Source organism: Colletes latitarsis, chromosome 12 (assembly GCF_051014445.1).
Source record: "Colletes latitarsis isolate SP2378_abdomen chromosome 12, iyColLati1, whole genome shotgun sequence".
Classification (NCBI taxonomy): Eukaryota; Metazoa; Arthropoda; class Insecta; order Hymenoptera; family Colletidae; genus Colletes; species Colletes latitarsis.
This window is the reverse complement of record NC_135145.1, coordinates 12281206-12293018: the sequence shown is the minus strand read 5'-3', so window position 1 is coordinate 12293018 and position 11813 is coordinate 12281206. Positions and strand designations below refer to the sequence as shown.

General features: G+C 46.4%; 1 protein-coding gene across 1 annotated transcript; it reads right to left on the bottom strand.

The window, feature by feature from the left end:
- Positions 1–886: 886 nt before the first annotated feature.
- Positions 887–9170, bottom strand: LOC143348740 (uncharacterized). Its single transcript, XM_076779336.1, has 4 exons — positions 8528–9170; positions 2705–3598; positions 1271–1882; positions 887–1218 (listed from the first exon to the last, which is right to left on the bottom strand). The coding sequence occupies exons 1-4, from the start codon at positions 9168–9170 to the stop codon at positions 887–889; spliced, it is 2481 nt and encodes an 826-aa protein (XP_076635451.1).
- Positions 9171–11813: the final 2643 nt, after the last annotated feature.

The following is an 11813-nucleotide window of genomic DNA, read 5'->3' as shown; positions in this document are numbered from 1 at the left end:
ATATATATATATAATACAATATATAACAAAGAAAACAACTTATGGGACACTTTTCCGTTCCTTCACGCACGTTGGGTGAGCACGTTCTGCAAGCCGGTTCATTCTCACACACCCATTCACACCTAAGCTGACCCAACGCGACTCGCAATTTCCGGAACCTCGCCAATCAAGACAATTTCCAACATACTCCTCCTCGATTTAAACTCAGATAAACATTTTTTATAAATAAAAAGAAAAATTTTCTCTCTTTTAAATCGCTTAACCTTAATCTTAATTTTTCTTACCAATATCTTAAACACTATTTAATATCAATACATTTTCTTAATTCCGTAAATCTATCTTTGGTCAACGCCTTAGTCATTGAGTCAGCCAAATTCTCTTTCGAATTAACATACTCTATCTCTATAATTTTCTTTCGAGCAATGTCTTTTATGAAATGTTCTTTAATTTCAATATGTTTTCCTCGTTTAGAATTTTCATATGATTTAATCATACTTATCGCTCCTTGATTATCAATTCGCAGGACTGTTTTGCCAGTGAAGTTAAAATTTTGTGCGATTCCTTTCAAATTTACCAAGTCTTGTGTAGTCGATGCCGCTGCCACATACTCCGCTTCAGCAGGTGATAACGCTACACACGATTGCTTCTTTGACTGCCAAGAAACTAGATTATCCAGGAAGAATACTACAGTACCACTGATGCTTTTCCTATCTGTTTTATCACCGACCCAGTCAGCATCTGAAAATCCTTCCGTGCTTCTATTATCAACTTTCTAATACTCTGATCGCATTTCTTTTGTTCCCTTCAGATACCTCAATATACGTTTGGCAGCCTTCCACGTTTGTTCTGAGGGTTTATCTAAGACTCTACTTAAATATGAAACTGCTTACATCAAATCTGGCCTTGAGGTTGTCGCCAAGTACATTACACTACCTATAAGCTCTCTAAATGGCACGTTTATTTCTTTAGAATCTTTATCAATCTGAAAATTGACCTCCATTGGAGTATTTGCAGTCCTACAGTCTTCCATTCTGAATTTATTCAAAACTTTATCTATCATCTTTTCTTGACTGATGAACAAACTAGAACCCAATCTTGTAATCTCCATTCCCAGAAAATTTCTAACTTCACCCATATTTTTAGCTTTGAATTTACTCATTAGCGCTTCTACTACTTCTGAACTATCTCCACTTATCAATATGTCATCAATGTAAATCACTAGCCAACAATCTCTTTTATAATACATACAAAAATCATATTTCTTTCAAACCAAACAACGCTTTGCGAAGTTTTAACGTTTCTACTCCTTCAGACGCTAGACCTTTTGGTACTTTAATATACACCTCGGGCTCCAAGTCTCCGTTTAGAAAAGCCGTCGGTATGTCTAACTGTTTTATAGATAAATTTTCTTGAACTGCTTTTGACAATAACATACGTATGGTCGACAGCCTTGCTACCGGAGCATAAGAGTTTTGATATTCGCTCTCTTTCACCTGGAATCCCTTCGCCACTAACCTTGCTTTTCTTCGTCCGTTTTCTTTCGTCCTAAATACCCATCTAGTCTCTATAGCTGTCTTCCCCTTTGGTAACGTGGACATCTCCCATGTGTTCTGATTCTCAAGTGCAGTCACCTCATCTTGTATTGCATGTCTCCATTCTTTATTCTTCACTGCTTCTTCGAATGTAGGTGGATCCTCTTTTTGGGTTAAAAGACAATATGTCATGTACATCTCGTATTCAGTGTGCCACTCTGGCCTCTTTACTATTCGCTTAGGTCTTGCTCCCTTGTTTTCTTCTTCTTCGCTTTCCTCTTCACTAGCTTCCTTTTCCCTTTGTCCTGGTTGTTTATCACAGTTTTCTATTCCTTCTGTGACCTTTCGTTCTACAGTTTCTCATTGTCGACATTGTTTTTCACTCGTTCCTTCTTCATCTTCTATTTGTTCATACATTTTTCCGTTGACTGGCTCAAAAACACCTAATTTCTCTTCATCAAATACTACATCTCTCGATACAGTTATTCTATTTTGTACATAGTCCCACAAACGATAACCACTTCCTCCATATCCTACTAAAATCATAGGTTTTCCTCTAGGATCTAACTTACTTGGTCTTGGCAGTGTAATTTTCCATGCATGGCACCCAAACACTTTTAGTTTTGTTAAATCATTTTCTCCATACCAGATCTTTGCAGGCGTTTTATTATTATTTGCTTTTGTTGGACTCCTATTCAGTTCATAAGCTGAGCATCTAATTGCCTCTCCCCATAAAGTTTTTGGTAATTTGGTTTCTATTAATTTCACTCTTGTTTTATCCATTAAGGTTCTATTCATCCTCTCAGACTTTCCATTTTGTTGGGGAGTGTAAGGGCATGTATACTGAATCCTTGTTCCTTGCATTTTGCAAAAACTTTTAAACGATTCTAACGTTAATTCTCTTCCATTATCTACTCTAATGTTTTTAACCACTATGCCACGCTGTGTTTTCACTTCAATCATATAGGTTTATAAATTTTCTTCTGCTTCATCCTTATTTTTTAACAAGTACACAACCGTGAAGTGTGAAAGGTCATCGATTATCACCTGAAAATATCTATGCCCTTCAAGAGTACATGGAGTTACTGGTCCAGACAAATCAGAATGTATTAAGTCTCCTATTTTATGTGATTGTTTCTTACATTTATAAAATACTGATCTTACTGCCTTACCTTCAACACAAGTTGAACACTTGTCATCATTCGTGGGTAGTCCAAGAATTCTCATGCCTTTTCTATTTAAATGACCCATCCTTCGATGCCACAGTTCAGCTTTTTTACTTACATCTGCCTTTCGACCTTCGTAAACACTTTCTCTAATGTTCTTTAACCTTAAAATATATAAATTATTTTCTCTTTCACAATATAAGCAATTTGTCTCATCTGTTATCTCCACGCCTCTATTGTTGAATGTCACTTTATAATTGTTCTGCGCTAGCTTTCTCATAGACAAGAGGTTATGATCCAAACCTCCTACTATCAGAGCCCTTATTCTAATATTCTGACCTCTATAGGTCCCAACGAAGTCATCGTGCTTTACAGCCTTCATCTTCTCTCCATTTGCTATAATTATGGTTACTTCTTTTCCTAGTGCTTCAACACCACACATATACCTTTCCATACTCTCTTTCACTAGGTGTACTGACGCTCCAAAGTCCAGTATGAACTTCGTGTATCCGCTTTCGATATCATCAATTTTGCTGCTTAAGGCAACAAAGGCAATTTCATCCTTATTGGCTTGACTTGCCGTTTCTGGTCTCTTTGGTCGATAACCTCGGCCCCTAAAGTAACCTCTACCCCTATGTATATTTCTCGAATTTTTGTTAAAATTTAGCTTGTCCTTTACATTACAATCGCTAATTTTATGGCCTACTTTTCCACACTTGTAGCATGCAAATGGAAATGCTTTAAAAGATACCTCATCGTTGTTACCTCTTTCATTCGTTGTCTTACTCCTCAACTTTAGCTCTTCATCTAATAATCTTGCCTTAACAAATTCCAGATTGACTTCCCTACTGTTCATTGTTTCTATCGCAGTTATCACTGCATTGAATTCTTCTGGCATCGCTAGCAGCAAATGACATATTTTGTCTGATTCGTCCATTTTAGCCTCAGTGTTAGAAAACTAAGGGTTCTAACCGGGGTCCGGACGAGGGAAATACTAGGGAAAGTGATTGATAAGTTTTTATTTGTAATTTTCGCTTGTCGCTTTGCGACAAGCCTTTTATATAAATTTAACAAAAAATGAAAAAATAAAAAAATATAAAATTACAAAAAAAAAGAATTATTTTTTATGATCCGGCCGGGGGTGTGGCTTCACCGGCGTGGCCCCGGTTGGGATGGACCTTGGTTGCTGTAACAAAGGTTCGTTCAGATTAAATACGTGCGTACACGTATCGTAAACACACGCTCGTCAGCTGTTCGCCTCGCTCTCCTAGCGACTATCGGTGCGCTGGGAGGGGGGAATCAGCTGTCGTTTAACATGGATCAGTGGATTGTAAATTTGTACTTGTTCGCTGATAATTATTTATTGAAATTATCAGCGAGACTTTTACCCTGAACAGAAGAGAATTCACTCGTATCTGTCGGGGGCGACTTAGCCATGGACGAGTCACCAAATGGAGGGCGTAAAGCTCCAAATGGGTGGATCCCGTGAACACGCTGTCCGTGCAGGTGACGTAGAAACGTCGTGTGAGGTGATGTTCTGCGACACTGTAAAATTACTGCACGGCGACCGTTTCTACCTTAGACCGTGACAGTAAAGTGTCCTTTGCAAAAAATCCCTCACGGGTCCAACCGCACTATAAAGCCTACCCGGCGACCGTGTTGCACGGGGACCGTATTTGGTAGGCGGCGTGACGGAAGGTGAGGCGACCTTGAACCCGAACTCCCCCGTAGGGTGTACGGTCGACTCGTACACCGACGGGTTTCTGGAGAGGGTTTTTCAGCGACCTTTGCACGAAGAGCACTCCACGAGGCGGTACCGATTCAACGGTATGACCTTTGGGAGGCTCCAAAACCGTATAGTTTTAAAGGGATTCTGGGTGGGTGCACCCTGAGTCCCTTACGTCGCGGTCGCGGCAACGACTGCAACGTACAATCCTTCCTAGTGAAGGCGGTCGTGCCACGCGCAGCGTGTATTACGACCTCCCTTTTGTCGCAGGTAGATTGTTCTGGGAAAACTCTAACCGCAGCAACGATGAGGATTCTTTGTAAAACAAGTCCAAATGTGATATGCGAGTCCGTACTTGAGGAGCGAGATCTTCTGGGATCCGCTCCCGTTCGCAGTCGGCTCGTGAATAATTGCGAATATCGTCGCGGATCGACAGACGAAGACTCGGTCGCGCCTTGTCGTCGCGACGCGGCGCTGCCGAATTCAGCTGTCGATCTCTTTTCAATATATCATACGGTTCTCTCTCTCGACGCTGACGTCACGATACCGTTTAAACCGGTGTGAAGCGAATCTTCGCGTGAGGTCTGCGTACAAAAACACGTAAACGGCCGCGGTTTTAAATCGTCCGAACGTTCAACGAACCTGACGAACGCTTAACCTTCCGCAGTGTCACGTACACAAACGGATACGGGAATCGCAGCCGAGAATTTAATATTTCTGAAGAACGCGATTTTAAATAGTTTTTTAACATATTTAAACAAATACAATAACACCAGTTCTATTAATTTACACAATAAATGATAATTAAATTTTTTTTTTATTTATCCATTTTGATTTATTCTAACATTTTCACTCTGTAGTCTAACGTGAAACTCACATCATCCAGATTTGCTTGATAACAGTACCAGTTTCGTGTTCAACAAAGAAATCCTTGGGATACGTGTAGAACACCGGACCCATCCTGATTAGAATGCGGAACTGGAGATCATGGCGCACAGAAAAAGAATGTATAATACACTTCCGTTGATTTTTTTAAACCTTTGTGTAAACACTTATAATTTCCATTGAAAGCATTCCGCACTCGAACCCTTTTCACAAGCTCGCAAATGGATAAAATTGATCGGACGGAAAACTTGAACGCGATCTTACTTTACACTGGGAACGTGTCCGAAATAAAGTATTACACCTGCGACATTTATACTCTTGAACTGCCGAAAACGGAAGAGATCCATATCGATCTCGATCCTTACGTGGCCCATTTAACGACTCGAAGCGGGAGGTCATAACGCCACGAAGAATCAATGAAATTACCTATCGAGGTAACGCGATGCGCAATGAGCAATAATTTTTTTTGATGGTACAAATTAGTACAAATTCAGCACTAAATGTATTCGCTTTGGTTTATTCATTTTCATTAATTTTAACTTTTGGTCCTGCCAGCTTAACATTAAGCTAGCAGCGCCACGATTTTTTTAAAAACGGCAGGAAGAACAAAATTTCTTTTGGCGGTACAAATTAGTACAAATTCAGCACTAAATGTATTCGCTTTGATTTATTCATTTTCATTAATTTTAACTTTTGGTCCTGCCAGCTTAACATTAAGCTAGCAGCGCCACGATTTTCTTGAAAACGGCAGGAAGTAAAAAATTTCTTTTGGTGGTACAAATTAGTACAAATTCAGCACTAAATGTAGCCACGTTGATTTATTCATTTTCATTAATTTTAGCTTTTGGCCCTGCCCGCTTAATATTGTAGGAGACGAGCGGTCATTGATGGCGTGAATGTGGTTTCGTATGCATGTGTGCGAAGGCCCGGCCGAAGCATCGAGAACGTGGAAATGTCTAGAACATTTGGCCGGGCGAGAATGATAAGAGCGCGGTATGATTGGTGTATGTGCGTGTATGTTGGAAACCGCGGAAACGCGGAAAACATCGAGAACATTCGGCCGGGGTACAATAAAAGGCGAGCGTCCGCGACATGCAGGGCTTTTTGTAATTACAACAATCTGGCGAACACAATCCGGCCGTGTGCGTCGCGAATCGTATTAGATAATTCTTAAAATTCTAATCTTACACATATATGAATTTTGTTGTGATAGTACTCATCTGCATGATCATTAAGTAAATTGAATAAAGTTATATCTTATATTTTTAATCTTCATCACTGTCTTCATTGATAACAGTTGCCACTTGCTCCTCGTTAAACATTCTACTTAATATCTCTGCAGGCCTTATAATTGTCGACAAGAATCGAGCATGTGACAAATAATAAATAATAGCTGCAATATAGGAACAACACCCGATAGTGTGATTACCATTCGCACATTCACAATAATACCGTATCACTCCTTGTTAAAAAGCTGATGCTTTTAACGACGAAGTCCGGATAGAGGGATCGGATTTTTATTGTGGGAAGTGAGTTGGGAATGTAAGATTTTCTTTTTCAAAAAAACTGTTTATTATAAAAATAAAAATAAAATAAACAATCAGAAATAACGAAAATTCTTATTTAATTGTTTCCAACGATTTCCTGGTCGGAACCGGCACGTTGAGGTAGGCCAAGGTTCTGTGAACAGAAAAACACGGCAATGTGTTAGACACGTAAACACGTTACACGTATATTCGCCGCGTGTGTGTCCTCACGCTCCTGGCTTCGATATTCGAATGTATAGGAGCGGAGAATTTCGCTCGCTCGTAATATACGAGCTCGCAAGTGGACTGTATTTAATATCTGGCGTGAAAAGAATTAAATTTCCTTTCGACGCCGAACTGAGTCGATTGTCTAGTGGACGGGGATGCAAGTGGAGGTTGTAAGGCTCCAAATGCACTGATCCCGTGAGTATGCCCACGGAGTCTGTGCGTCGAGTCGCACTGCAGTACAACGGCACGACCGTCGATCTGCGGCTTCTCTTTAACGTTCCAACAGATGACTTGTTGGTCGAGAATTGTACTGCGAAGCCCGACAGCACGTGGTTCACTGCACGAATGCACCACTCGATGTGATTCGTGACAGTATTTGAACTACGTGGGGGCCTGACCCGCGACTCCTTGACCTCTCCGCGCAGGTGCTCCTCTAAGCGTTACACCGGCGGGGTCTGTAGAGGGAAGGAATCGAAGACCGAAAGTCAAGCGTCCGAAGTGGACGCTGACCTGACTCCAGTGAGCCCACCTCGAGGTTCACCACGTAGGTGCCTCCCTTCGGTGTCTCCTAAGCCGAACGACAATCACAGAGAAGTTTGAACGGTATTCGCCCACTTCTCTGTGTTTCAAACGTTTATACGCTTGAAACGACAAAATAATACTGCACGAGGGGGGTCGAGCACCTTATTGGTGTATTCTCGAGCCCTCCAAATTAGACAGAAAATAGAAATTGAGCTTGTTTGGGACTTTCCCGAACGAAACTCCTGAATGCTTTTATTCGAGTCGAGAGTCGACTCGTTTGATAAGCAAAGACTAAAATTAATGAGTGCTAGTTTGAGTTTTAATGAATTCTCAGCTGTGCGTGGTCAATCAGAGGACCCGCACCAGACTGAACATCGACTCGTTGCACCCTTTATTCAGTAATTGTCTGCTAGCTTTATCTCGAGAATTTCACTCTCGAGATTCGCTCGAAATCTGTTCGGACACGATCGGGAGCCGATGTGCCTTCTTCAGAAGTCGTTGTGAGACTGTGTCGATTGACAGCCGAAAACGTCGCCGCGTTGCTCCAATTAGCCGTTCCGCGGCGCTGTCCAAATTTCGGCAGTCGATCTTTGTCTAATTCTCTACGCGCTACTCTCGCACGGTACTGACGTCATCAACACCGTTAGCACACTCGAATCGAAGGTAATGAGCCGTTACCGATGGCAGAAAAACTAGTAATACACGCGTTTTTCTATCACTGTTTGCTGTACAAATCCTATTAGAGATAATCTCCTTCGAATTGTACGTTAACAGGATTAACGGTAATCGCGGCCGAGGACAATCGCTCGGCATTATGCAAATCTTTAAACATACCGCCCCCCTTGCACGGCTCGTGCAATGAACCAGGGAGCGATAGAACCGATCGGCCAAGATCCGGGTGAGAGTAGGCTGGTACACAATTCAAATATGTAATGTACTTACAATGTTTGGAGGGTCCGGCAGTATTCCTTCCCTGCATCATCTGCAGGGAAGTAAGAACGGCCTGAATCGCCTTCATAGGCAGGTCGTTGTTTGGTGCCCTATTTGGATTGCCGGGCCTCCGGCGTCGCCTCTCCCTGCGGGTTTCCGGCCGCTGTACCCTCGGATTTGCTGACCCTTCGGCCGCGGAGGGCTTGCGATGCCGGTTCCTTCTTTTCCGTGCCGTCTCGCCCTTGGCTGCGGTCGTGGTTGTGGCCGCGACCGGTGCAGCGGCTGAGGTGGGGGCTGCGGCTGGGACGGCGGCGGCGGTGGTGTTGACCTCCGTCGACTGGTCCTCCCGATAAAGGCAGGATTTTAGACTGCCGTCCTTCGCCCACCGTAGCACATATCGTCCGCCCGGTACCGGGCATTTGTATCGGCGTGTGGTGGTCGGGATGTGCGCCGGGACGGTGATCATCTGGCGGCCCACCGGGAACAGCAGCGGGGGTTGTACGCCCCCGCTGGTCGTCGGTGCCGGCTGATCATCTCCCTCTGGTTTCAGGTTGGCCGTGGCCAGCTCGCCGAGTTGAAGAATTCGCTCAAATGCTATATCGAACCCGGGGGACGACACTCCCGTTTCCGGCGTACTCGCACTTTCGTTCTCCATTGTTAATCAGTAACTGATCTTTTCCGGCGAGGTGTCGTACGAATTTCGATTTAGGGGCGCTAGCGTAGGCTCAGTGTCCCCGTACCTAAGCAATAACGAGATTGGCGGATTTTTCCCCCTACTTTTCGTTTTCGCACAGGAGACAAGTGGCCGGTGAGAATCAACCGTTCTCACCTTCCAAAATCCTTGCCTTTTCGAACTCGAACGGTTTTGTTTAGATCTCCTGCTCGGCTTCGGGAACCGTCGCCGAAGGTGACTCAAACAAAGACTCAGCCACAAGCAGCGTACACAATCACGTAATTGGTCGCGTATATGTGGATTTGGCTGTGCGTACTTTAACTACACGTACATGCCCATCCTTTCCCGGAAATACTTTTTTTTTTTTTTTTTTTTTTTTTTTTGTCGTGGGGAAAATCTTCGAAAGACTCCCTCCCACCTCCTTGGGGAGAGGTGGGAGGGGTGTGTGGGATTCCCCGCGCCCGTACAACGACAGGTGCGGGACCTACCCACTAAAAACCCCACGGTGACCCTTCGGCACGCGTTGGGAGGATACCGGGAATCGCTCGAGGCATTCTTCCGGTATCCTCCCCGTGCCCGCGCTTTCGCGCCCATCCCCCGGGGGGACAATCGGTCCCCCCAGTAGACACACTGCCTCATAGCGGCGGGACGGGGCCACTCCATCCCGCCGCTATCCGTCCCGGGGCCGCGTTTAGTGGCGGCTGCGAGCCCCAACTCGCAACCGCCCGCGACCCCGTTTCCACCCCTCGGCGGCCGGGCGTTCATGGCCGCACCAGACCGCCGAGGGTGCCTCCCCTTGCGTCGGACCGGTAGGGGGAGGCACTCCTACCCCCAACCGGTCCGACCCGGCGCCGCCTGGCGGGAGGAGGGTCCCCTCAGGACCCCCCTCCCAGCCTAGGTCATCCGCCACGCCGAGGCGGCCGCCCGCGACGCCCCGCGACCGGGCGACGACCTCGGGCCACCGCACGAGCGCGAGCATCAGCGCGCCGCTGAAGCTCGCGCTCCCTCCCCGCGGCCTCCTTCTGCAACATTACGTTCTCGCAGAAGGAGGCCACGGCCCTCCACTTCTCCTCGCTGCCGAGCATGGCGCGCACCACGCCCGGCAGCGAGACATCCCGCCCGACGACGCCGACCAGGACACGGCGCTCCCCCTCCCACGCGGGGCATACCTCCAGGGTATGATCCGCCGTGTCCTGCTCAGCGTCGCAGTGGCAGCAACGCGCCGTCGGCTCCTTCCCTATCCGGTACAGGTATCTTCCGAAGCTGCCATGCCCGGAAAATACCTGTGCCAGCCGGTAGGTGAGGCTGCCATGGCCTCTGTCCAGCCACTCCTTCAGGAGTGGCCGAACAGCTCCGACAGTCCGGTGCCCCGCGGTTGGCAGAGCCAGCCGCTCCTGCCCCGCGAGCAACACGGACTGCCGGGCCTGGCGCTTCAAATCGCCCCAAGCAGGTTCCTGCACGCCCGGGACCGCCCCCACCCCCGCGCGACGGTCGACGCGGTGCCGGTACATCACCGCGTGCGACCGCGCGAGCAGGTCCATGGGCGGCATTCCCGCTAGAACCGTCGCCGCCTCATGTGACATGGTCCGATACCCGCGGACGACCCTGAGCGCCATGCGCCTCTGCACCCGACGCAGCATAGTCATGCTGCGCCGGGAGGCAGCCAGGTCGTCCGCCCAGACGGGGGCCCCGTATAGGGCCACCGACTGGACCATTGCCACATAGAGGCGACGAACTCGGCCTGCCGGGCCCCCCAGGTTGGGCAGGATCCGGCCCAGAGCCGCAACCATCCTTTCCAACCGGGGGACCAGGCAGCGGAAATGCTCCTCGAAACGCCAGTGGCTATCGAGGATCAGCCCCAGATACCTGATCTGGGGCTTCACCTCGATGTCAGCCCCACCCACCCGGATCAGAGGGGGTGGCGGATCCTGCCGAGGTGAATGAAACGCAATCACCTCGGTCTTATGGACCGCCACCGTCATCCCCATCCCCCTGATCCGGGGTAAGAAGCGAGTGCAGTGACCGGGCTGTCCCATCAGCTGATTTTTATTGGAGTCTTCGACCTTTCCATGATTGACAGGAGTGCACTAACCGGCCCTACTGCAACTTGCAAGTAAATGGGTAAGGCGAATTTCAATTAATTCTCTATTAACCCCTTGCATGCGAAGAATGTTTCGGCATGCACAAATTCAGTCTGCTTTTCCAGTACAGTTTTTAATAACAAACGATTACAAATGGTTCTTACCGTATTTATTTTAATTTTCTGAAAATAATTCTTATTTTAATTTTAACACACTCTGGCGAGAAGCGTCACTCAGGTGCGAAGAATTAATTTCCTAAAAATTCCGAGAGCATCTTCCCACATTTTATTCCTTCTTGCTTGGAAACAGCGAATACAAATAATTAATAAATTCGATTTATCTGGCTGATTTATCCAATCCGCAGAGGTAACAGTTGCAGTGGTAGTATTTTTAATTATTTGTATTCGTTCCTCGACGTATCTCCGATGCACATCTTGCTATCTACCCGACACGGTGGCTCTCTTAGTTCGGACGGCCCTGAGCGCGCGGCAAGCGCGCGCCGTGATTCGTCAGTGTTTTTCGTTAATAATTCAAAAACGAAGCT